The 27,485-nt window shown below is 45.5% G+C and overlaps 1 protein-coding gene across 1 annotated transcript in view; it reads left to right on the forward strand.

The window, feature by feature from the left end:
- Window positions 1-27,485, forward strand: part of LPAR3 (lysophosphatidic acid receptor 3) — a 75,467-nt gene that overhangs the window by 12,263 nt on the left and 35,719 nt on the right. The window contains exons 2-3 of the mRNA XM_031465496.2: window positions 14,171-14,332; window positions 15,037-15,793. Of these exons, the coding sequence (XP_031321356.1) occupies window positions 15,058-15,793 (736 nt within the window). The 5' untranslated portion in view covers window positions 14,171-14,332; window positions 15,037-15,057. The remainder of the gene's footprint in view (window positions 1-14,170; window positions 14,333-15,036; window positions 15,794-27,485) is intronic.

Below are 27,485 nucleotides of genomic sequence, written 5' to 3' on the forward strand. Positions count from 1 at the left end.
TGCAGTGGTCAGGATCAGTGGGGCAGCAGGAAGAGGGGTTCCAATAGTCTACCCCGCGCCCAAGCAAAGCCCAGGAGAGGGAGAACAGAAGGCTCCCGCTAGGGTGAGCCAGATGAAGCCCCTCCAGTCCCAAACCTCTCTGCCAACTTGCAAATGCTGTACCACAAACACCTGGTGAGGCCCGAGGCCACCATCATTTTATCCCCTATGTTAAAACCTAGTAGTTAAACCTCAACCTGTATTCCTTCCTCCAACAGCTGAACTGAGGTTCCGTGTCCCAACCTGCATGCATGCTACCCTCATGGAGACTTTCTTGTTGTTTATACGGAAGGCAGTTTGGGAGCTCGGCATGAGAGAGAATGGACGTGAGAGGTGTCAGGACTCCAGCTAGTCATTCAGGAGTCGTCCGTGCAGAGGAGATAACTTAAGCAACCATAGTTGCAGTGGAAGCAAGTTTAAAGGGGAGAGAAGAGAAGGCTGAGAACCAAGTCTGAAAGTCTGTACATTTCCAGGCTGATGGAGGAACAGGAGACAGAAACATTGAGGATAGAGGAGAGTCGCAGAGGCTTGGGAGGGGAGCTTCAAGAAGAGAAAAGCCTTTGTCAACGTCCACAGTGAAACCAAAGAGAAGGAGGATTGGAAACACAGGATTTGGGAATTATTCGATAAAACAGAACAAGTCTTTATTATGTTCTGATTACAGGCAAGGTTCTGTGTGCTTCAGAGAACAGGGAGACAGAAGGACACCAGTTCTGACCCCAAGAAGCTTGGAAGTGAGGTTAAGACAAATAAATGTTTGATAAAGTATGCTGAGTGCCATAGGGGGAGGTACTAAGTATTTCTCAGCCAAATTTCTTGACAGAATAGCCTCTACTGTCTTTCTAATTCCATATCACCCAAGCATTACTCCATACCATGTGGTCAGGTTTCTGTCTCCTCTCCTCCCAACCAGCCAACTGAAACTACCCAACACACGAACCGCACACTTGTTGTGCATGGACCACATGCCCCTCTCCCACATCCCCTGTCGGGCATCAGGTGTGCAAACATGAGTAGGAGACTGTTGGGGCCCTCAAGAACCTCACCGCCTGGTGGTGGGGGCTGGCCTGAGGCAGAGCACGCGTCCACGGTGCAGTGTCAGGGGACCTCCCTCTTGGCTGAAAGAGTCTGAGTTCGGTGAATCAAGTCATTGAGGAGAATGAGTGTGTACATGGCCTTAAGCTCCAGTTGTGTCGATGTGTACAGGTTCCAGAGTCAAGGATTGCCTCTGATCCCCCCAAGCATTGCGTTGGAAGGAGCGAGCGGAAGAGCAGAGATGAGGAATGCTAGAATATGAGACTGTTGATGGCACAGAGATGAGCTTGCTCCTGAGCACCCACCCCCTCCCCCAGTGCGTTGAGCCCCCATGCTGCTTTCTCTCCTCAAGGACTATGTCTGGCTTGTGTCTCCAGGGTCTAAAGATCACCTGCCGTTATAGCATCTCCACCAAGGCTGCAGGCTCCAGAGCTTCTGGGACAGGAGCACTTATCTAGCATCCCCCACGGCTGGCCCTGCCACTGGAAATGCCACTGTGGAGGGTGCGTCAGTGATGCCAGCGAAAGGCAGCCCTTGTAGTGATGTCTGTGTTGCCTCACATCAGGCTGCAGTGCCCCCCCATCAGGCTGCAGTGCCCCCCCATCAGGCTGCAGTGCCCCCCATCAGGCTCAGTGCCCCCATCAGGCTGCAGTGCCCCCCATCAGGATGCAGTGCCCCCCCATCAGGCTGCAGTGCCCCCATCAGGCTGCAGTGCCCCCCATCAGGCTCAGTGCCCCCATCAGGCTGCAGTGCCCCCCATCAGGCTCAGTGCCCCAATCAGGCTGCAGTGCCCCCCATCAGGCTCAGTACACCCCATCAGGCTGCAGTGCCCCCCATCAGGCTGCAGTGCCCCCCATCAGGCTCAGTACACCCCATCAGGCTGCAGTGACCCCCATCAGGCTGCAGTGCCCCCCCATCAGGCTGCAGTGCCCCCCATCAGGCTGCAGTGCCCCTCCATCAGGCTCAGTGATCCCCATCAGGCTCAGTACCCCCATCAGGCTGCAGTGCCCCCCATCAGGCTGCAGTGTCCCCCCATCAGGCTCAGTGATCCCCATCAGGCTCAGTGCCCCCATCAGGCTGCAGTGCCCCCCCATCAGGCTGCAGTGCCCCCCCCATCAGGCTGCAGTGCCCCCATCAGGCTGTCCTCCTCCCACCCCCAGCCCCACCCTCCTCGTAGCACCTTAAGGAAAGTCTGCTGCTTCTTTCTCTGCACTGTCTGGTTTCAAACCTGGCTAATCCTTAGGCCCAAATTAACACTTAAACCCATGTCATTTATTTCCATGGTATTCAAGACCAGGAACACAGATTGGGTTGGAACTGATCCTGGATTACCCTGGAGGACATCTATGAGGTAGACTTCAGCATGCAGGGATCTGTTGGAATCCAGTGTAGCCATCTTTATTTTATGTCACCCTCCCCACTATAGACCAGTCACTCATTTATTGAATCCCTTACTGTGTGTAGAGAAATTTACTAGGATTCTGGTACATGTAAGGGGACAGAGGGGGCATCCAAAGAATTGTGATACTGGCCCATGCCTTTGGGAAAACAGTTTAATCCTCTTTTCTTCTCTGAGAGTTGTTACGTTTATGATCAGAAAATATTATGCATACAAGATCTTACTAAAAGATTTAAGAAAATCCGTAACATATTAAAAAAATCTTACCAATAACACTCTTGTATTACAATGTACTTTAAAATGATATCTGTATTACTCGGAGTTCCACAGGAAACAATTTACAGTTAATCTGGTATTTGGAAGAGGGGGATGGTAACATGGTAACTGGGGGAGGGAAGAGTTTATGGAAACCAAGAGATCCTACAGTACCCCAGAGCTAGAAACAGCAAGGAGCTGCTAACACCCCTCAACCTGAGAGCCAGGGGGAGGGAGAAGGGGAGGCTGCCTGTAAGGCAGGGAGGGCACAGGGGGCATCAATGTCTCAGCCTCGCCCCCCACCTCCTCCCCATCTCTTGCTGCACATCTCATTGGCAGGAGCTGGAGGCAAGGAAGCTGTTGATACAGTCCTGCACGTGGAGGAGGCTGGAGAGGGAGCCGGAGGGACCAGTGGATGAGATCAGGCACAGCACTGAGATGCCTTTTAAGTGCGTTTCTGTGACCTGGCTCCCTTCACACAGATGTGCTGTTTTACTACTAGACAGGCATGGGGTTGAGGGGAGAGGGGACGGGAGGGGGATGGCTGACAGCCTCCTGCTTTAATGACGCAACAGTAGTGCTCTCCTTCAGAACCTCGGAAGCCTGTGTTAAAACAACTGTTTCCCACTACAGCCACATCCTTGGAAAATATGATTTTCCTTTCTGTACAGAGTTTCAGGACTCAGTTCGGCACTAACTGGGGCTGGTGTGCTTTCCAGAAGCGTGGGGGGGGGGTCACTGCAGATCACTGTTGACCTGTCGCTGGGAACCACCGCAGATTATTTGCAACAAACCAAATGGAGCAAGAGACGGTTAAATATCCTTCTCCGGGCTGGAGGAGGGAGACTGGACCACAAAATGGAGTGAGCCAGGGAATGAATGCGGTACACGGTCAAGTTAGGACAAACAGTTTGGACCAAAATGTTCTCTGTGGCGAATTTTATAATGTAAAGAAATCTAATTTTCTTCTCATGGGAAGTCATTTGCTGTAAGCAAGAGCTTTACAATTTCTCAAAATATATTTTCACAGAAGGGTTCAGTTCTTTGTACAAGAACATCTCTCTTAAGGATGAATATCCACACTTTAAATTTTGACATTTTCTCCTCCTCCATACAGTAAAGCAACTGACTGGGGGTGAGGGTGTAACTCAGTGGTAGAGTCTGTGCTTAGCATGCATGAGGTCCTGGGTTCAATCCCCAGTAGCTCCGTTTAAAAAAAATAATAAAAATTTAAAACATGAATAAACCTAATTAACCCTCCCCCCAAAAAACTTTAAAAATCCCACAAAAACAAACAAACAAACCAGTAAAGCTACTGATGTGTGATTACATGATGATCTGGGACTTATTTGCTATATGACAGAACATATGGAGTTATATTGTGAATAAATATTACTCATTTTAAGCGTTTTGATTAGCATCTTTAATTTTAAGAAGGCCAAAGGGCAAAATGTCTGTCGTCTTTCTAGCCTAGGGAATTAGATAAAATTAAAATTGTATAAAACTGGTAAAGCGAGCACAGTCAAAGCTTTACACTACATTTGGATAACTGAGGGAATTTGCTGATTCTGCGAAGTCTGTGTCTCACCTCTTTTACTTATTTATTTTTTTACATTTTTTTATTGAGTGATAGTTGTTTTACAATGTTGTGTCAAGTTCTAGTGTAGGGCACAATTTTTCAGTTACACATGAACATATATATATATTCATTGTCACATTTTTTTTTCGCTGTGAGCTGCCACAATATCTTGTATATATTTCCCTGTGCTGTACAGTATAATCTTGTTTATCTATTCTGCATTTTAAAATCCCAGTCTGTCCCTTCCCACCCCCCGCCCCCTTGGCAACCACAAGTTTGTATTCTATATCTATGAGTCTGTTTCTGTTTTGTATTTATGCTATGTTTTTTTTTTTTTAGATTCCTCATATGAGCTATCTCATGTGGTATTTTTCTTTCTCTTTCTGGCTTACTTCACTTACAATGACATTCTCCAGGAACATCCATGTTGCTGCAAATGGTGTTACGTTGTAGGTTTTTATGGCTGAATAGTATTCCATCATATAAATATACCACATCTTTTTTCAGTCATGTGTTGATGGACGTTTAGGCTGCTTCCATGTCTTGGCTATTGTAAATAGTCCTGCTATGAACATTGGGGTGCAGGTGTCATTTTTGAAGTAAAGCTCCTTCTGGATATATGGCCAGGAGCGGGATTCCTGGGTCATGTGGTAAGTCTATTCCTAGTCTTTTGAGGAATCTCCATACTGTTTTCCACAGTGGTTTTCCTTGCTTCCCTCTCCCACTCTTAATGATTTAGATGTCTTCTTTTACAATTTTGTGTTTATTCTTTTTGTAACTCATGGCAGTTATCTCTTTCCAGTTATGAGTTTCTCATTTTTGTAGCATCCTGCTTCTTTTCTATTTAGAGTGGGCCTGTCAATATTTCTTTCAGAATGGGGTTAGTGTTGTTAAACTCTTTGAGTTTTTGCTTGTCTGTGAAGATCTTTATCTCTCCTTCTATTCTAAAGGATAGCCTTGCTGGATAGAGTATCCTAGGCTGCATCTTTTTTCATTCAGGACTTTGAATATATCTTGCCACTCCCTTCTGGCCTGTAGTGTTTGTGTAGAGAAATCAGCTGAGAGCCTTATGGGGGTTCCCTTGTAACTCATTCTTTGTTTTCCTCTTGCTGCCTTTAGGATCATTTCTTTATCCTTGACTCTGGCCATATTGATTATGATATGTCTGATGTGGGTCTGTCTGGGTTCTTCCTGTTTGGGACCCTCTGAGCCTCCTGTACTTGGATATCTGATTCCTTTAGGTTTGGGAAGTTTTCAGTCATGATTTCTTCAAATACCTTTTCAATCCCCTTTGTTCTTTCTTCCCCTTCTGGAGCCCCTATTATGTGTAGTTTGGCACACTGTATATTATCCCATAGGTCCCTTATATTGTTTTCATTGTTTTTTATTTCTTTTTCTCTCAGCTGTTCTGATTGGGTGCTTTCTGTTGTCCTGTCTTCTAGGTCACTTATTCGTTCCTCTGCATTATCTAGCCTGCTTTGTACAGCCTTTAGTTCAGCTCTCATCTCAGCAAATGAGTTTACTAATTCTACTTGGTTCTTCTTTATAGCTTCTGTTTCATTTTTGACATAGTTTATATCTCTAAACACTATTTCTTTTAGTACCTTCAGTACTTTGATCAATCCTTTTGTGAAATCTTGATCTAGTAGGCCTTGATCTATTATCTATTTCCTTGACCATGCTTTCAGGGGATTTCTCTTGATCTTTTAATTGCGAGTGGTTCCGCTGCTTCTTCATATTGCTCATGTCTCTCTGGCACTGTGGCTTAAGGAGTATCAGTTATCTAGTTCTCCTGGAGATGGTGTGCTCTTAATGATTTTATCGAGAGGTCTTTGTGTCTTCACCCCATTTTGCGAACTCAGCTTGCTGTTTCCAGAGGCCCTTTGTTGGCGCCCTCATCTGTGTTGCTCCCAGTGGCTGTCGGCTAGCAGATCATGCCCCCACCCAACAATGGGTCAGGTGCTGAGCTCTTACTCAGTGGGCAGGTGGGTCACTCCGCCTCCCAATGCCGCAGTCAGATGCTGCGCTTGGGCAAGGCAGGTGGGCGGATCACGCCCCCTCCCAGCACCGTGGTCAGGTGCTGCGTTCCTGCCAGGAAGGCGGGTTGCCGCCTGCCCTCTCCTGGCACCTGTCGCTCGGCTGCTCTGTGCAGCTGCCTGCTCCACCTTGGGTTGGCGCTCCGAAGGCGGATCGGGGAATAGTGTGGAACCACTCCGCCCCTGCTCCTTGTCAGATCTCAGCTCCTTGTTTGTCTTGGTGGCGCGAGTTCTCTGAGGTGCCAGGGCAGAAAGAGCTAATCTGCCTCGGGCTGTAAACAAGTCTCAGTCCTGCCCAGGAGGTTGCGGAGCCCCCGGGTGCGGATTCAGGGCTTGGCCCCGCCCCCGCCCGGGCGCTGCCCACAGGAGGAGGTGGCGGCTGTGGCTGCGCCCCTCCTCTCTCCTCCAGAGAAGCTCCAGTAATGGCGGCGCGGGTCTGAGGAGACAAAGGCTACGGTGCGCCTCCCCCCAGGGCACACCAGCCGTGTTGCTTTGCTTTTTCACAATTTATGTGAGACCGAGGTTGCTCTGCTCCGTATCCCCTCCCAGCCACTGCGCGGGCAGCCCCCTGCAGTCCCCCGGGGCCGCCTCAGTGCAGCTGCCCCCGTCCTCCGCCTGGCTTGGGCGGCCTGGCCCGGCCCCAGCTGCCGGCTCGCCTCTCGGGTTGGGTGTCGTGGGGACCCTTTGTGCCCGTTTTACTCAGTTCTGTCGGTCAAGGGGTGCTGGGGTCAGATCTGAGCCTTGGAGGCTCTCCCTCCATCCTGCTGGCCCCTCCGTTGGAGAGGGGAGACCCAGCAAATGAGCCCCAGTCCTCCTTTGCTGCTCCCTCCTCATGGGACCAGTCCCGCACTGTTTTGCTTTTTCTTCTTTCTTTTTTCCTTTTCGCCTACCAGATGTTTGGCATCTTTGTGTTTTGAAGAGGGCGATGTTCTGTTGGAGTTCGGCAGGTGCTCTGGTTGGCTGAGTGGGTCCGTAGATGTGAGTTTTGGTGTATTTGTGGGAGACGGTGAGCTACGAGCGTCCTTCTACTCTGCCATCTTGCTTCTCTCCTGTCTCACCTCTTTTATTTAGTTTAGTTCTGTATGTTTTCAAGTTTGCTTTCCTGTTTAATGTAGAGGTTTAAGGCAGTCTTCAGTCATCAGTGACCTCTGGGGTACAATACACTTGACCATAGTTGTTTATTAAACAAGTCCTAGAGTAGAAGCTGTGTGTATACCGTGGCCTCTTGTAAATCCACCCACTCAATGGAGGGAGAAAGCAGCGGTTGAACCAGCTGACATGCAACAGGCAGCCCTCCCTGCCTCCAGGGCTCAGAAACGTGCATGGGCACAGTACCCTGTTTATTCTGCTGCGTTCTGGCTGGAGTTCTCCCCTGCGTGTCACCGCTCGGAGCTGAAGATGACTTGAGGCACGGAAGTTGCTCACTTCCCAAGCGCACCGGGGTGTGCCCGCCCCTCCTGTGTGGCTGCTGTCTTGGGAACTTGACTCTCCAGCACAGGCATTCTGTGTATTGTGGGACTGGGTTGCTCTGTGAAGAGCAGAGGCTCTCAATCAGAGCAGCTCTACGTGCCTGGGTTTACCATTCATTCTTAAGAAACAGAGTAATGAAAGTTCAGCGAAGTTGAGTTTAGCTTTCTTAAGAGAAATGGTCTAGTGTGTTAACATGGGGTAGCAGATTTGTAACAGCCCTATATTTAATAGGCACCCCTAAAGTCAACATATTAGCTTCACCCAAGAATTTTGAGGATCCCAATACTCTGTCACATAACACCTGTTTAAGTTGAATTGCCAACGGATGGCTACTCCTCTGTGTTTTAGCGTAGCGAAGAGTAAAGTAACTGTGTATAGAACCTGTGGGCCTTATTTACTTTGAATTTATTGCAGTACAGTAGAGTTGATAGCATCCTCTCTCCCTTCTCTTTTTAAAATCTGTTTTTAATATTTATTTATGAAACAGTTTTATATTTACAGAAAAATGGAGCAGATATATAGAGGTCTTATGTTATGCCCCACTCCTGCACACAGTTTCCCCCCCCGCTATTTTTAACATCTCACATTAATATGATACATTTGTTACAACTAATGGACTGATATATCCATTATTATTAACTAAAGTCCAACTTGATTCCGATTTTCTTAGTTTTTACGTAATGTCCCTTTTCTGTTCCAGGATCCAGGATACACATTATATCTAAAAGATGTTATGTCTCCTTAGGTTCCCCTTGGCTGTGACAGTTTCTTAGATTTTCTTTGTTTTTGATGACCTTGATGGTTTTGGGAGAATGTCTTCCAATTGAGATTTGTCTGAGGTTTTTCTCAGATTAGACTGGGGTTATGGGTTTGGGGAAGGAGGATTACAGAGTAAAGTGCCACTCTTAACATATCTTATCAAGGTTACAGACAAGCAACATGATTTATGACTTGATGTTGACCTTGATCACCTGGCCAAAGTCCTATTTGTTAAGTTTCTCCATTGAAAAGTGACCCCTCCCTCTTTCATACTGTCTTCTTTGGGAGGAAGTCACTGTGCACTTGAGGAGTGGGAGCTATGTTCCCCTCCTTTACAGTGGAATGTCTGCATAATTTATTTGGAATTCTTCTGCATGGGAGGTTTGTCTCTTCTTTCTCATTTATTATTTTATTCAGTCATTTATTTATATCAATATGGACTAATGAATTTTTAATACATTGGGTTATAGTCCAGTAATACTTTATTTTGTTGCTCAAATTGTTCTAGCTTTGGCCATTGGGTTCCCCCCTCTTTTGAAGTTATGTTCAAAGAGGAGTCTTCATTTCTGATGTTCATACAGACAGAGGAGAGGTCTCTTCCTTGGGACCGCCCTTCAGACCACCCTGGCTTGTCTTCTCTGGTGAAGCCACTGTTCAAGGGTGGCACACACCACTCCTCACACCCCTCAGCCAGCAGGGCTCGGAGCCAAGTCTATAGTGGGAAATGCAAGAGTTTTAAGATCCAAAATAGAGAATATGCAGAAGAAAAAAGAAAGTAATCATGCTCAGTTTGGGTGGACAGGTAGGGTGCATGCAAGCATGTGTGCACAAGTGTACTTCATTTTATTCCACATTTAACAAGCATTTACTGTGTACCTACTATGTGCTGGTCATTGTTCTAGGTATGGGGGTTGCACTGTAACAGCACAAAGTCCCTGACTTCCTAAGGCCACATAGCCCCAGGCGGGTAGTGTCAGGTAGTGAGAAATGCTGCAAAGAAAAACAAAGCAGGGGAAGGGGCAAAGGTGCAGTGCGGGTGTGGCCTGGGGAGAGGTGCTCTTGTAGAGAGTGGCAGGGAAGGGAATCGCTGATGAATTGACATTTGGGCTGAATGAGGTGAAGAAATGAGCCCTGAGGGTGTCTGGAGTAAGCGGCTTCCCGCAGAGGAACAGAAAGTCTGAAGGCTTTGAAACTCATGGCTGAAATGAACCTGAGGGATCATATGTGGATTTAAATTTCCCATATTATCCTGATTTTGCCATTAACATGAATTATTAAAAGGAATTCAGTGAGCAAATGTGATTGCTCGTGCCGGAGTGGTCTCTCTTCTGGCTGTGAGCATACCAGCTACTAATCTCCGACTCCCTCTGGCTGGAGTTTCCAGAGAGGAGAGGGCTGTTCCACGTGTGTGGACCACAGAAAATGAAACATGCACACCACCAATTACTCTTACTCTGGATGCACCCGATTTCGTCCTAAGGGGAAGAAGGAAGTGTTATTGAAAGCCAGCTAAAAGGCCCGCAGCAGCTTGTCTCAAAAGATACAGCTCAGAATAAGCTGCTTGAGTGGTTTTCAGATGTCTTAATTTTCATAATTGTTTCCACATTATGGGCTGTTTGGACAGCTTTTCAGAGAATCCTGTTTGGGAGAATCTAAATGAAAGCTTTGCTCATGAAGTTTTCATTTGGGTTCCACATATAGACTTTCTAAACCATCATTTTATGAAGCCTTAAATTACTGAAGTTTGAAGTTGTGGTAGTAGCTCCAAAGTTTAACATCTTTTGTTTCTGGTTCAGAACTATTCAAACCCTCTAAACTTTTAGTGTAAAAACGAACAAAAGAAAAAGGAAAAAAAGAAAAAGAAAAAAAAGGAAAGAAAAACACAAACAGCTTGGGATTTGGCAGAATTAAAGTTTAGCAACGTTAAACTAGTCTTGAAATTGTATTGTGTGGCCTACTTACCATAAAATTTCAAAACGTATTTTCAGAAAAATGCCTTTTCTCTACTTCTCAGGGCTTTTAAAACAAAATAAAAATCCGAAAGTCTATTTAGAATGCCCACATTTTTTAATAGTGCAAGGCAGTCTTTGAATGTCATTTGATGGGATCTTTCTATTTTGGTAATTCCATAGTTACTTTAAGTATGACTGTAGTTCTTTGTCTGTCTGACGTTTGGTTTGTCTGTAGAAGGAAAATGCAGTGTGGTAGATAAACAGGGCAGGCCCGGAAGCACAGCTGCCTGAGGGGAAGGCAGGGCCCTCCACTTCCCAGTTGTGTGATCTTAGACAAGCGTGCTTCAGTTTCCTCACCTGCAAAATGAATTTGTTAATAGTAACTAATTGTTGTGGGGAGGATTAAAGGAGATGACCCATGTAAAATGCTTAGTCCAGCACCCAGCACACAGTAATCACTCCAATATTAGCAATTAAAAATAGTAACAACGGGGGGGGGGGGGTAAGGTATAGCTCAGTGATAGAGTGTGTGTTTAGCACATGTGAGATCCTGGGTTCATTCCTCAATGTCTCCACTAAAAAAAAACAAACCCTAATTACCCCCGCCCAAATAGTAATGATGAAGTCAAGATACTAAGAAACTAGCCCCAAAACACATAATCAGTGATGGAGTTCTCTAATGTGCATATTTAGTGGGTGACCTGTGATCAGCAAAGGCATTTAACTGAACCTTTTCATTTTAGTAGGGGAAGAGAGAGTGTAGGATGGAGATTCATTTGTTTATCCCACACATGCTGATGCTGTAAACACAAGCATAAGAGGCGAGGTCCCTGCTCTGCTGGAGCGAAATGCTCTAGCAGTGGGGGATGGACGATAAAGGCAGAGACACACAAAAAATACGTAACAATTGGCAGAGGAAACAGGGCTGTCTGGTGGCGAGAGCTGGGGGTTTCTTTGGATTGTCCAGAGAGGGTCTCTGTGGAGGGAATGTTTAGGCTCGGATCATAGAATCATGTTGGAAGGTTTGAGAGAGGTCAAGAAATGATGATCAGATCATTTGTTACAAGCTCACTAAAGTTTTTGGTAATTTCCAGCTAAGAGAATATGGTTGTCTGTAATTAATAAGTTGAAATGTCAGCAAGGTCGGCTGCTTATGGCAGAGGAGAAAAAAAATCAAAACTACTGATTCACAGAACTTTCAGTTGTTCGTTTTTGAGGGCGCTGAGGTGATGGTGTTAGGAAATGTTTTATAGGAGAGTTGGGGCGAGTGATGGCCTGATTTGGTCAGCTGTCAGCTTATGAGGTTTTGTGGTTGCTTGAAGTTTTAAGTAGAAACCATCTTATTTTCATTATTGCTGGGAAGCTGTATAAAGTGTGCTGTGCTGGTGAGACTGGTAACAGTGGACCTAAGCGAATCCTTGAGGCATTTCCTTTAAGCGTTGATTTTGATTTTTCAGGGCTGTAGTCGTCAAAGAAAGATGGATTAAGTGGATTAAGTATGTGTTCCTAAGACAGAATTTGTGAAGTGCCATTTAAAAGTCTATTTATTTATTTACTATGGAAAATGTGGAACATGGAAACACCTGGAAGGAATTTTTAAAAAATGACCCACAATTCTACCATTCTTAATTAACTATTTACACTGTGAGTTTTCTTCTTATCTTTTTTCTATATCTTCTAAAAATAGTCAAGACACATATTTCTGTGTGTTAATATATGTGTATATATAGATACATGTATATATAATTATAATTAAAATACTGGTATGTACTTTTCCTTATATTACTGCAACTTCATTGTAGATGCGGTTTTCAATGGCTGCATAATATTTCACCCCGTGGAATCTTTTTCACCAATTCCCTATATGAATTTAAAAAATTCTCATTGTCTGATTCTTCCAGTAAGAATTTGAGGCTGGGAGGTAGGGAGCTGCTTGATGGGAATTCTGGTGAATCATGGTTTTCCTGCTTAACTTTGTGAGACAAAACTACTTCTCATTCTCAGGACACGTGTTGCTAAAGTATGTCTAAGGGTGTGCCATTCTGGTTTTGATGGGGGAAGTTGGATTTGAAGATTTTTGAAGTAAAAGTGTGAGGCTTTAGGGTATCATATAATTACAAATTCAACCACATTTATGAACCAAAACTAATTGTTAAGACCCCTTTAAAAAGAAATTAGGAAAATTGAAAGTTTTTTTGGTAGTGTGTTAATTCCTGCATCTTTCTGACATGTTCGTCTTGATAAGCTGGTGAGCTAATCAAGGATGATATAATTTTAAAATGAGAAATGTATTTCTTCTAGCTATCTAGAGCATACACAAAAATAAAATACATAAATGTTTTTCATTAGTGAAAGGACACGTAATCATTAAAATTTCTCATGTGGTTCTTGGATTGTATTGAATTTCTATACATTTTCAACACTGTTGAAAGCTACATTTTCTCCCTGGATATTAAAGTTGAATTTCACTAGATTAGTGTCTTCTATTAAATTCTCATATGCTGCTGGTGGGATTCAAAATACAATGTGTCTTAAGGGCAGTTCGACAATATGTCTCAGAAACCTTTAAATAAATTAATATTCTTTACTTCATCAACTTGAAATCTAGGGATTAATCCTAAGGAAATAATTGGCCAAGTGTGTAAAGATTAATACATAAGAATGTAGCCTTGCTTATGAAAGTGAAATATTGGAAACAACCTAAATATCCAACAGTTAGGGATTAGTTAAGTGTGGTACACTCATATACGAAACTATTATGAAGCTATTAAAGTTAGCACATGTCTGTATTTTTAATTTGGGAAAATTATCATGATACATTGTAGATATATTGGTCTGTTGTATGGAGTTATCTGATACTGGCAGTTCAATATTGTGGATGTCTTCCAAAGAGAATATTTTTATTTTGTTATTAAAATTGAATCCTCCTTCCTTGTAATTGAAAGCACTAGAGCCATTTGTCTCCTGAGTCCACTCTCAGTTTATTTTAAGCAGATAAAATGATATTTTACCTTCCATTTGCTATTGCAGAGAAGCATGCATCTAATTCACTTAAAAATTTCATTATACTGTTAAATATAAATTAGAAAGAAGACTCTACAGTACATTTCTCTTTTGTACTACATCACACGGGTGTTTGATCTGCTTATCCCGATTCTGGATGTGGTACTGTGCAGAATTTATAAGATCCTTAAAAGCTGGGGATTTCTATTAAGCTTTTGCTGTCAGAGCCACTTCATTCCCACCAGTGGACTCAGTGCCTGGGCCTACTGGATTTCCAGTTCTCCAGCAAAAAAAAAAAAAAATTGTAGCCTCATTTCTTGAGAGAGAGCCCTTGGTCATTCTCCCCAGAAGCTAGATTTTCTGGCCTTCGACCCCAGTCTCCATCGATGGGACCCTTCCTGGTCATGGCCAGACCACTGTGAGGCGGAGCACCTGCTCTTCCCAACAAGCACAGACGGGTGCCCGTCATTAGAGCCCCTGCCCAGCCCTTCCTTGGCCAGACTCCCTCACTTCTGGCTCCGAGAGATCCTGTCCTGCGATTAGTGTCTTGCCTGTCTGCCTGCTTCCCCAGGTTGGGATCTGGAGGACTTGCTCTTACTTGGCGGATGCATTCTCACACCCTTGGATGTCTGTCCAACTCCAGGTCCTACTCTTGCTCATGGAGGCCTGGTCTTCTATCACCTGCTGTGCTGACGAGAGCCCAGAGAAGGACACTGACTTGAAGTGACTGAGGTGAAAAACCCAGTGCACAAATTCACGTTGGTCCCATTTGGATTAGGAGACTAAGGAAGAAGTGAACCAAAAGGTAAGGAAGGATTGAGACCAGAGTCTCCAGCCCTGCACACATGCTTACCAAGGGGGTGTCGTCGCTGTGGCTTGTAACCGAGAGACGGTCAGAGGCCGATCAGGAGTGGTATCAGAAGTGGTGGAGAATCGAGCTCTTGGGGAAGCCTTCTGGTTGTGTGAAGAGTAGCCACTCAACACCTGTTGTCTTGGCAAGAACGTGCCTGGCATCACCAACATGCTCTTGATTAATGAACAGAACCCATGAACAAGAAATGAGCTGGAACATCAGAAGAAAGTGCTAACATGCTAGGCTGTACTTACTACCAGTGCAGAGTAGATTATTGCAGGGTTCAGCGTGTTGGACTTATTTCTGCCTCCACAATCCTTCAGCCAGCCAGCCAGCCAGCCAGCCATTCAGCAAATACCTGTTCTAAGGCAGCCAGGGCTTTTGGGTCCTGGGGTTATTTATGGTGAACAAAATAGACACAGACCCTCCCTCCCTGAGCTTGCACCTAACCTGGGAAACAATGACCAATGCAAGATAAATGCTGTGATAGAAAGAAGGTCAGGGGCTAGGATCCTAGAGCTTGGGGCATTCACCCTGAGAGCTGAGGGATTTGACAGGAGTTGACCAGAACAAGGGGCTTAGCAATGGCAATGGGTGGTTTAGTGATTGAGTTTTGCAAAGAGTGATATTTATTTCTTCTTTAAATTTCTTTCTAGGATGTTCAATTCTTCTCCACAATGAATGAGTGTTACTATGATAAGCGCATGGACTTTTTTTATAATAGGAGCAACACTGACACAGCTGATGAGTGGACAGGAACGACGCTTGTCATTGTTTTGTGTGTCGGAACATTTTTCTGCCTGTTTATCTTTTTTTCTAACTCTCTGGTCATTGCAGCAGTGATCAAAAACAGAAAGTTCCATTTCCCCTTCTACTACCTGCTGGCTAACCTCGCGGCTGCAGATTTCTTTGCTGGCATCGCCTACGTATACCTGATGTTTAACACCGGCCCGGTTTCAAAAACTCTGACTGTCAACCGCTGGTTTCTCCGCCAGGGGCTTCTGGACACTAGCTTAACCGCCTCCCTGACCAATTTGTTTGTCATTGCCGTGGAGAGGCACATGTCCATCATGCGGATGCGGGTCCACAGCAACCTGACCAAGAAGAGGGTGACGCTGCTCATCTTATCCATCTGGGCCATCGCCATCTTTATGGGGGCTGTCCCCACGCTGGGCTGGAATTGCCTCTGTGACATCTCTGCCTGCTCTTCCCTGGCCCCCATCTATAGCAGGAGTTACCTCATTTTCTGGACAGTGTCCAACCTCATGGCCTTCTTCATCATGGTGGTGGTGTACCTGCGGATCTACATGTATGTGAAGAGGAAGACCAACGTCTTGTCTCCACACACAAGTGGGTCCATCAGCCGCCGGAGGACACCCATGAAGCTAATGAAGACGGTGATGACGGTCTTGGGTAAGAGGAACTGAGGGAACCATGATTCCCATTCATTCAGCAAATATTTACTGAGCACCTACTGTATACATGGTACTTATAGGTAGTAGGAATGCAGCCATGAACACGAGCAGACATCAGTCCCCACCTACCTGGAGCTTATACTCCAGCAGGGGAAGACAAAATATTCTCCTGGGGCTAAGCAAATAATGTTATAAATATTATCACGGAATTTATAAAATAAAATGTCGAGGAGTCTTATGGAGAAAAATAAAGCAGAGAAGAGAGGTAAGAATTGCTAAGCAGGTGTAGTTTGCAATTTTAAAAAGTATTGTGTTGTGGGGAGGGTGTAGCTCAGTGATAGAGCACATACTCAGCATGCACAAGGTCCTGGGTTCAATCCCCAGCAACCTCCATTAAAAAATAAATAAAAATAAATAAACCTAACTATCTCCCCCTCAACTACCACCAGCAAAAAATTGTTGTGAGGGACAGCTTCACCCAGAAAACGACTTCTGACCCGAGATGGGAAAGTGGTGAGGGAGCAAGTCACGTGGATGTAGGGGAAAGGGTGTTCCGGGCAGAGGGTGCAGTGAGCATAGGAGCGCCGAGCAGCAAGGAGGCCGGTGTGGCTGGTGTGGGGAGAGCACAGGAGAGCAGGAGGAGATGAGATCAGAGAGCTGCTGGCCTGGGGATGGGGCGACGCAGGTTCCGTTGGGCTGTGCAGTTATCATAAGGACTTTGGCTTTTCTGAGTGACATGAGAAGCCAGGGGAAGGTTATGAACAAGGGAGTGACATGATCTGACTTACATTTTAATGGCATCTCTCTGGCTGCTGTTTAGAGAAAATACTGCAGTGGGTCAAGGGCAAAAGCTGAGAATTGCTTACGAGGGCATTTCAGCACTCAAGAGAGAGGATAATGACAAGGACCAGAGGGCAGGCTAGAGGTGATGAGATGTGGTTGGATTCTGGGTTTTATTAGAAGGTAGAGTTGACAGGGCTTGCTGACTGGTAAGGTTTAAAGGAAGGTGGGAGGAGGAAGGGAAGGTGGGGAGTGTCATTTGAAGAGATGGACAAGACAGAAGAGGAGGTTTGGCAGCAAGGTCAGGAGTTAGGTTTTAGACTAGCAAAGTTTAGGATTTTATGAGACATCTCAGTGAGTTATTCAATCAGGAGTTCAGGATTTAGGCCCAGGCTGGAGATCTATATTTGAGGATCATTGGTGGGGAAGATGGGTGTTTGAAACCGCAAGACTGGATGAGCCCACCATGGAGGTGAGTGTGGATGGAAGAGAGAAGAGGACCCAGGGACGAGCCTCAGGGCACTCCTTGGGGAGGCACGGAGCGACCGGCAGAGGCACCCGAGGAAAGGAGCAGCCAGAAAACCCAGGAGAATATGGGGGCCTAGAAGCTGTGAGAAGGAACGGAGTGTCAGCAATGTGAATACTCCTGGGATGGGGAGTCAGACAAGTCTCGCTGGGTTTGCAGAGTGGTAGTTTTTTGGTGGCCTTGAGAAGATCAAAACTAGTGTAGCCAAGGGCCTGGTCAGATAAAAAGGAAGAAAGGGAGGGAGGGGAGTCTTTGGGACAGTGAGCTTGCACAGCTCTGGGGAGTTTGCTTTCTGCTGTGAGCCCTGTACCAAGAAGACACATGTGGGGCAAAGAGTTTTCCCTCTGTTTTGTTTTCTCCATGGCAGGTCGCCTGTTGTCCCCTAATTCTAGTCCTGGGTTACAGGTCGAATTTGTGACATGTAGGCAAACGAGAACTTCTGTGGGTTCACAGGCCTTGTCTTTTGCGTTAGGCCATTTCTCACCACGTGTGGTGGCTGCAGCGATGGGAGCCGCCACTGAGAGAGGCCAGGAGTATATTCCTGTTAATTCCCAATGTGAAGAAAGTGTAAAGTGAATTATTGCGAAACAATTCATGATAGAGGGTACAGGGTGCACGTGGCCTGGGATGGGAACCGTCGTGTAGTCTCTAGGTCCTCATAAGATTTGGAGGTCAGCAGACACACGTAGTATGAACATAAGAACAATTTCAGAATGAGGATTTACTTCAGTTAACAAAAACTTCTGTAGGGTTTAATATGTGTCAAGCATTGTCCTAGCCCTGTGAGGGAGGCGCCACTCTCCCCTTACAGGATGAAGAAACTGAGCGGCGAGTTTAAGCAGAATGCCCAGGGTCACTCAGTGGTTACTGGCGGAACCAAGACTGACCTGTTGGCCACTGGAGTCCAGAGGTTTATCACTACGCTCTGTAGCTAGTTTTGATTTGTTTGGACTTTTTACTGGCCTCCTCTTGGTCCTGTCTTCTGCTTTGACCACCTCATTCTCCTCGTAGTGTCTTGGCAAGAACGTAGACAAGAATAAGAAAAGGAGGTGTCATGTTAATCATTCTTGAGATAGAGCTGCTGATGTTTTTGGTATTTATTGGTGGTGTCAGTGAGCTCTGCTACTTTCCCTGCTTAACTGGCATGGGTAATCATTTGCTTGGTTGTGTGTCTTGAGACACTACCTGTCTGATTAAAGAGAATCTGTCTTTTTTCAGCATGTTATATACTATATACAGAATGAGATAGAAAAAACTTATATAATCCTAGGTGGAGAGAATAGGACTCTTTGTGAGATAGTCGTCGTGGTCACTAGATTCAGTTTCATATTAACTTTGTCTGGAACATATGGAAGGGTTTAAAGTAAGAGAACTGTTTGGTTTGGGCAGATGCGGCGTCGGATAAGGGCAAAACCGGAATAAACGGTGAAATTGCCTGGCAGGATAAGAGAAGTCATGGCATCAACACGAAACAACATAGGGGAATTGGTTAATGGCAGGAAGACAGTCTGGTGCTGAGCACCTCGGGAAGCTGCTCAGTGGTGAGACAGGGAAGTGAAACTGAAGAGCCAGGTGGGATGAGGTTGCCAGCCATCCAGCTCCCGGTTTCTTTGGGTAACAGATTTGGATTTTAGCCCCACCTCTGTCACTTTCTACAGGGGAGATCTGAAGCACATTAGCTCACCTTTTCTTGGGTACATTTCCTCCTCCGAGGTCAAATAGGTAATCTTTAAATTCTTTCCAAGTTATACAATTCAATAATGCTATCATAACAATAAGTAAGCAAAGCCAACACGGAATTTGTGGATTGACTTGTATCAAACCGCAGTCTCCTTCCAGGAGAACATCGTCCACAGCATTCCGTAGGAAGGAAGACCCTCAGCTGCTCTACCTGATACATGTAAGAATTCAGTTGTCTGATACAGGTGTCCTCATATGATAGTAAACATATTAAAAAAATCAACAGGACTGGCATTTGTCATCACTGTAGTCAGTGGTTCTGAGTATGTGGAAATTAATAGCTTTCTACTAATTTTTTTAATGATTACCTGATGTAACTAGCTGCATGATAAATGCCAACCCTTTCTATCTACTCTGATACGTATTTTATAGGAAAGGGTAATTTAAGATTGAAGTTTCTTATTAACATTAACTTCTTCTAAGTGTTAGAAAATTAATAAATATATAGTAACTGTTAAGTAACGTCTAAGAGGCAAGGGGCTGCATGAGTTCAGTGAGCTTTATCTCATTTCAGAGAAGGAAGAAAGGATGACGAATTTCGGGAAGGCTCCTTAGAGAGAGCTTGGGGTTTGATGTGGAAGGATGACTGGGATTTGTATTGGCAGGGGGTAAGATGTTCTAAGTAGGAGAAACAGTGTAGTCAAAAGTGTGACAGTAGAAACATCTAAAGCTTGTGCAGTAGCACAGGGAAGGCCCTGAGGAACACAGATGCAAGTCGAGATACGAGGGGAAATAGCTCAGCTAAGAGCCAGAAAAGCTTAGTTGACCATCCTCTTTGGAAGGAGAGGGGTAGACCAGATGACCTTCGTGTTTCTTTCCAGCTTAATGATTTTGATTGAATGCAGAAAGCACACAGAACTGGATGGGGGGTGGATTCTTTCCTTGTCGAGGGAGGTGGTGGTAGTGATGACAGCGGTGTGAATTTTAAATCTGTGTGTGACTGGAAGGGCATCTAGGCGTTGTGTTCCCATTTCAGCAGCCCTGAGGCGGAATGCTGCTCGCTTCCGGGTTATGGTGTGTGATGGGCCCTTTACTTGAAAGAAGTTACTTATTGAACGTTCTCATCAAAAAGATACTGGAGACATGATCCTACTTTCCACAGGGAACCAAGGCCCTGCCTAAGAGAGACTCCTGTATTTTGAAATCTCATTTGTCAGCCAGCTTAATCGTCCACAGCAACCAAACACACAAGAAACTCCATATAGAAACCTCTTATTTATTGTCAAACAACACGCTGTGTGAACTCTGCACACAGCGATGTTTTATTTCCCAGGAAATGGTCTGGACTTGCTTCTTTTTTGCAATGTCTTGAAATGCAAAAGGAAAGAAAGATTCAAGGGATCTGTGAACCATACTTTTGAAATCTTTCGTAAACCTTCCTGTCTCTTAGGGTCCAAGTTGTGACCCACTAGCAAGTAATGAAATCAATTAGGAGATTGTAACTGATACTTTTTTTTTAATGACATAAAATAGAAAAGGGAAAATACCAGAGTGCGTTGCACGTAGTAGATGTAAGTATATTGTTTCATAGCATGCATGTGCACGTGTGTGTCTACTGGATTATGGTATAATTTTTTTTCACTATGGGCTATGGTGAAGAACATTTGAAAAGCCATGGTCTTAGGGTCAGGGTAACTTTTTTGGCCAATAAGGGCTGAGCTTTTTAAAAAATATGAGCAGTGTTATAGTTAAGGGACTTTGAAAAGGTTTTGTGGTCATTGAAACCAAGAGCTGTGTGTTTTTCTTCTTTCTCCCTCCCACCTCTCCACTTCGATCAATGCTGAATCCTCCTCTCTCTCTCTCAGGGGAGAGGCAAGGGAGGCAAAGTGGTGGTAAGAGAAGAAACAGTACCCAGAGTTCTTATGCTAGGAAATGAGTGAAACTTTGATGCCGTTTAGAGCCTTGCTAGGGTACTAGTCATAATCACACAGAACCTTTCTGCCACACTATGTCTTTTCCAGTGTTTTAATACATTGTTCTCATTTGGTCTCATGGGAATTCTACAGGGTAAGTGGGAAGATGCTATTATCCTATTTTCCGGCCACTCCCCTTGATGCACCCTGTACTCAGCTTCCTCACTGTGGATCTCTAAGCCTTTGCTCTATCTGGGATACCTGTCTTCTTGTTCTGCCTGGGAAACTCTCCTTCATCTTGTAAGACTCGACTCCAGGGCCTGTCTTCTCCGAATGTTGCCCTACCTAGATAAATCTGCTTTCTGCCTCCTTTGGGCCACTCTCTGTCTGGGCCATAACTCGCTCAGGGCACATCATTTGTCTACATGCCTTTATTTTGAACTAGGGTGTGGATCCTTGGAAGTTGGGGTCTGTACCGTATTTACCTATATTTGCATATCTAATGTGTAGCACGCTGCCTGGAACACACTTGTTGGGGTTATTTTAGAAGGAAGAAGTGAGGAAATCGAGGTTTAGAGACGTTAACTGGCTTTTGAAAAGCTGGAACTGAAAGGAGAACCCAGACTTTCTCACATCTCGCCAGACCTTGGGAGGCTCCGTCTGTGACATGCCTGTGGGGCAAACGATGGCAGGGGAATGTGTGGATGTCCTGTTCTATCATCTGGGAAACGGAGGTCTCAGAAGAGCGAGTGACTGTGCTGTCTTGGAAATAGGAGAACAAATGAAAATTTCTTGAGTGCCTGCTATGAGAACATTAGCATCTGGCATGCTTTTAGGATTTTATTTCATTTAACCCTCATAACAACTCTCTGCAGATCTGTTTTACAGATGAGGAGACTTGGATGGACTTAAGCATCTTGCCCATAGACCCCCCCCCCACTGGTAAAAATAATAATAAATATTCACTATACGCTATACATGGTTCTGAGCCATGTTTTATTTCATTTAATCTTCATGACAATCCTATAAGGGAGGTTCTGCTGTTTTTACCAGATGAGGAAACTGAGGCCCAGAGACATTCGATGTCTTGCCCAAGATTATCAGCAGAGCTGAGATGCACGTCCAGGCAGACTGGCTCCAGGACCCGCTTCTTCCAGGCCAGTTAGCAGCCTCTTCTAAGTGATAGGGCGGGATCGGCGTTGACCTACGTAATGAGGTCTGCCTTCCCTATGGTATCCCCCTTTATTTCTAGTTAAGTTTATTTCTGTAAAATCACTTCTCTCTTGATGCTTACCTTGCTCTTGATTTTGTTTTAAAGACCCTGCAGCATGGTGACAGTTACGACAACATCTCCCGGGGAATGACAGCTCCACATTCTTCAAACTTTATGCTCATTAAAGTAGATGTCAAACATCGGGGCTCTGGAATAGGGACAGGAGCAGATTTAAGTCTTGGCTTGGCTGCTGCTTCCAAGTTGTGTGATCCTGTGCAATTTACCTGACCTCTCTGTGACTTAGTTTCCCTGTCTGTGAAATGGGGATAATATCAGTACCTCTGGCAGGGGAGGGTTTTGAGGATGCAATGAGACAGTGCACAGACAGTACCTAGCATGGTGCTTGACACGTAGAAAATGCTGAATAACTTACGCAGTAGCTACTAGGTACTGGGGAGAGTAAGCCACTCTTCTAGGCCTTCGTTTGACTCTGAAGAGCCTTGCCTGGTATTCCAGCAGCGTGCCCCTGTTTCCCCAGTAACATGGCCGGTACTGTGGAGATGTGGTACTTAGCGTACTGTGGGTGCCATCCTGGTCGCAGGTTCTGTAATGTGGACAAGTAGCCAGGAGGAAGCTGACTGGGTGTGCTTCGCAGAGGCTCCCTGACAACAGACAAATGGCCCCAATTCAGTTCCTGGAGACCCAGGCCAGTCTGAACAGGTGGTCACCGCAGACCTGAAAAGCTCTGTGCTTGCTTTGCTGGTCCCTGTGACCCAACCTCAACCCCTGCCACCCCGACCCCAGCCTCCGTGAAATTCTGTTCATGAGTCCTGTCTCTGACAGATGATCTTGGCATTAATAATTCATTTCACTTTTGCAACATTTATGAATAAAACATTGTAAGTGAGACCCTGACCATCAAGTGTTAGCTTGATAAGAGTGCTGTAATAGAGCACCAACATCTTGTGTGTAGATCTGTAAGACGTTCCTCATAAGACACTGGCCCCACCTCGCTAATGCATCCTACCAGGATGCCCAGTTAGTCAAGAACTGTTCCCACTTTTACTAGGATTGGGAAATTTACCCTTCCTTTGTCTGAAAAGAATTGTAATACACACAGACACACACACACACAGAAACCAGGAGTCAAGAGAAACTAACCAGGGTCCCCAGGAATTCTGAAACATTTGTTTTTAGCTTTTGTGACCTTGTAGTGGCTTCTGCATTACAGAAGCCTGCTTTCAACGTTTGCTGCCTTGCATGCCTTCATAATCATATATCTGTTTTTTTAAAAAAATGTTAAAGCTTTGCCTTCAGAAATGCTGAGTGAAATGATCATATTTCTGGCACTAAGTTCTCCTGTTGCCGTGCAGTCATATCAGAATGACTAATTCTTCCCAGAGTCAAGCCATCCAGGCACCAAGACTCAGTACACTTTGTCCAGGGGCGTTTCTACTTCTGTCTTGAAAACAGCAAATCGGAGGAGCACCTTGGTTGCAGATAGTTTCCCTGTGGGCTCCGGGATGCGGCAGCACTGGCCATCGGGAGAGAGGCCTTGGCTTCCAGGCAAGCTGTAAATTAACACGTGCAAAAGTGCAATCACTTCCTAGGGGCTGCCCCCAACAACACAGTGGGACAGACCCCTCCATACTGAGGGAGCACATGGCGATTGAGAAAACCTCAGTGTCTGACGCTAGAGTGAAGATAGCTCTTCAAATTAAAAAAAAAAGCCAAACCACCCCACCATTGTATGCTGCTCCATGCCACCTTTTCAAATTATTTTAGGTGTCTGTCCCCTCCCCTTCTGCTTCTGCGCAGTGCAGTGCTTTGCTATCTCAAGTCCGGCTCTGGTTCTTTTTTCCCTCCCCTGCTTCACTGTTGCAGATGCCTGCCTTTGCAGCTCGTTCACAAGTCGTTTTTCCAAGTCATCGTCCTTGTTTCCAGGGTAGTCACTGCTCTGCCCGCTTCCTGCCTCCATTTCCCCCGCGTTCCCCCTTCAGTTCTGTTCGTCTCAATCCATTCAGGTCCTTTTATGTCCCTATCACACTCATCTCCTTCAGAACTTTTTTTTTTTCTGGTTTTTCATCTTTTTAGAAACCTGAAACCTTCCTCTTCAGCTGGAACAATGATTGACTATTTCCTGTGTGCACGGTACAGAAACATTTCTCAAATTCCACCTCTTTGGTTTTTTTTTTTTCCCTCCAACTTTATGGAGGAATCATTATCAAATATAATTGTATTTATTTGAAGTGTACAGCAAGATAATTTGATATACATCGTGGAGTGAGATCTAGATAGTTAACACATTCATCACCTCACGTAGTTAACTCTTCTTTTTCTGTGGTGAGAATGCTTAAGATGGACTCTGAGCAACTTTCAAGTATATAAAGCTGTATTACTAACTGCAGTCACCATTCTCGACACTAGATCCTCAGAACTTACACTTCTTATAAATGAAAATTTGTACCCTTTGACCTACATCTCCCATTCCTCCTCCCCCTGCCCCTGCCAACCACATTCAATTGTTTCTATGAAACCAACCTTTTTTTTTATTGTTGTTCTTAGATTCCACATATACGTGATTCGTACAGTGATTGTCTTTCTCTGTCTGGTTTATTTCACTTAGCAGAGAAGTTTCATTGCTCAGCTGCATCCAAGCCTCCTGCCAGCACCCAGCCTCCTGGGAGGTTTAGAGTTCCAGGACTCAGTAGCGCCCTCTCTGAGGGCCTTGCCTTCTGCCAGAGGAGAATGTGACCAGTACCTGTCACACCACCTGGCGAGTTACCACCTGGAATAGCATGGTATATGCTGATCCGTGGTAGGATTTTATCAAATCCGTGTTAACATTGTGTGTACTTTTAACTTTTCAACTGGGGACTGCATTCATTGTGCAGCTAAAGCAAACATTTTGGGTGAGAATTGGGAGTAAAGGGGTGTTTGCTGGAATCACAGCCTGTCACAGACCTAGGGGTCAGCGTGGAAGCTGTGATGAAGGGCAGGTGAACCAGGCAGTGTCGGGGCGGGGGGGACCCCATGAGAGCAGCCCTTCTCCCTGCTCTGACAGTTATCCTTCTAGTCCAGGGACTTCCTCGCTCTCCCGCTCCACCAGACTGATATCAGAGCTCTACAGAGTGTGGTAAGGAATAATCCCATTACCCAGAAGAATCAATATCTGTTGAGAGATTTATCCAAGTTCATCTTGCAAATCACTGTGAGTCTTGGGGCCAGAGCTCTGGATTTCTAATTCCTGCTGTTTCTCGTGGGTCTGTCTGTCTACACCTGTCCTTGGGTGTCTGCATGACAGTGACACACAGCAAGGGTTGCTTATTTCCATTAAGTCAGCGCATTTACTGCCCAGCAGTGGGCCTGCTGTATCCTTTGTGTTTTCTGAACAAGGAGAGAGTTCTGCTTTTTGTACTTTTTATACTTCTCACCCTGAACATTTATTGAGTACCTGCTTGCGTTTAGGCAGTATGCTCACCGTGAGACAAGGCCTCTGCCCTGGATTGGTGCTTGCTGTGATGTGTTACGGTTGTCAGGAGATGGCCAAAGTTCGAGGGCTGGTTGGGTCACGTGTGAGAGGGATCACACAGCGGCAAAGGCAGGTCTGCTCTATGTGGCTTGTCGTGCGAACAACTTACAGGGAACCCCATTTGTAGATATATCTGAAGAAATAAGAGGCTTACCGAAAAAAAAAAAAAAAAAAGAAGAAGAAGAAGAGAGAGAGATAACTGAAGGAACAAAGAATTAGACACAAGAGCCAAGTAAGAGGGTCCAGGCAAAAAAAAGCTGTGGGTTCAGATGGTGTGTGGAAGCCTCCTTGAGGAGTGGGGATTTGAGTGGATCTCAGTATGACAAGTAAGAGGCGAGGACAAGGCCGGAGAGACAGGTGCAGACAGGCAGACACACATCTAGGGAGACCAGGCCAGAACTGGGACCAGGAGAAGAGGGGCAGGGCAGGCAGGTTTCTGGGATGAGGGGTTTGCGTAGGGACGACCGTCTGGTTTCAGAAGTGACCAGATCAGAGACTGGAAGCCCTTTAATCCTTGATCGTATGGACTCTGTTGTCAAATGTCTACAGAGCAGAGCACCTTGATGTGTGGACTGGGCCTGGGGTGGGAATAAGGCAATGGGGGTGGCACCTGTGGCTCACTGGCCAGTTCAACCTTTGTTAAAAGCCTGTGCAGACCAAACTAAATAGGTCCATGGCCAGTGTTCAGCCCATAGCTAAGCTGCCTCATTTTCCATGGGATCTTGTGGTCTTGATGCATCAAGAAGATGGGAGCTGCGAGGTGGGCTGGAGAAGGAATGATCACTTAGACGGCTGGGGTGGACCAGGGCTCTGTGGGTGCTAGGTAGCTCAGATGCTCCCTCGAGGAGGGAGGCATAGCCAGGGAGGCCCAGCAGGGGCTGCAAGGGAGCAGATGGAATAATCAGGTGGCCAAGGTCAGAAGAGACCTGGAAGCCACTGTGGGAACTAAGATTCAGGGCCCAGGGACAGACAGGAACAAGACTGCACCTAATCAAACTTTTCCCACTTTCCTTAAGGCCTTTGAGCTTTGCCCTTTCTCCCCTCCCAGCGGCCCTCCCCTTCCTTACTTCCTTCTAACCAAGAACATAGAAGTTACCTGGCACGAGTTCCCTTGGTTTCCCTCCCTTCAGCAGCTCAGCAGAGGCCCCTTCGTTGCCTCCAGCTTCGTTTCCAGCCTCCCCAGGAGTCTGCTCTCATCCTTACTCTTGCTCTCCTGGCCTCTGTTTTTGGCTGTTAAAAAAATAGAAGCCCTGACCTTAACCTCCCTTTTCTAACTGCTACTCTGTCTCCTTCCATTTATTATCCTATTTTCTTAATACCTTGAACCATGGTGAGCTAGCTCTGTCCCTTCCACTCTTTAAGACAGTGCCGATGCAGCCACCATTGCGATTCCTTTTCTTTTTTTCTTTGTAATTGCAGTATAGTCACTTACAATGTGTCAGTTTCACCATTGCTGTTCTATTGCTTAACTTTGTGTCTGCCTGGATTCCTTCCTCCCGGTTTTCCCTGCCCCAGGCCTTCCTCCATACCACCAACCTGAGGCATCTTCCTAAAAAGCATAATTAACTCTTTCTAATCTTTTCTCGTTCCTCCTAGATTAAACCCAAATTCCTTCGCTGGAATGACCCAGCCCCTTTCACAGCTCTGTTCCCACCCTTCTTTTCTAGACACAGGGCATGCATCTGTTGTGCCAAGCTTCTCCCTGTTCTGCAGGCGAGCAGGGCTGCTTGGTGCCCCTCTGGGCTTTTCTGAGCAGGGCAGACTCCTGTCCACCTTTCGAGATCCTTCTCTGTGATATTTTCTGACTCTCTCAGGCAGCGTTAATTATCCAGTGCTTTTCTAGCACACTGTTTATGTGCATAAAAGTATTTAGCCCATTTTATTACAATTTATTTGCTAAATGCCTGTATCTCTTACTAGATTGTGAGCTTGTCAAGAACAGGACTGGGTCTGTCTTCATTTCTGCAATGCCTGGCACACAGTAGGTACTCAACAAATGTTTATAAAATGAACTAACAAACATATTTACTGAATGGGTCGCTGGGA

The sequence above is a fragment of the Camelus dromedarius genome, chromosome 14, assembly GCF_036321535.1.
Source record: "Camelus dromedarius isolate mCamDro1 chromosome 14, mCamDro1.pat, whole genome shotgun sequence".
Taxonomy (NCBI): Eukaryota; Metazoa; Chordata; class Mammalia; order Artiodactyla; family Camelidae; genus Camelus; species Camelus dromedarius.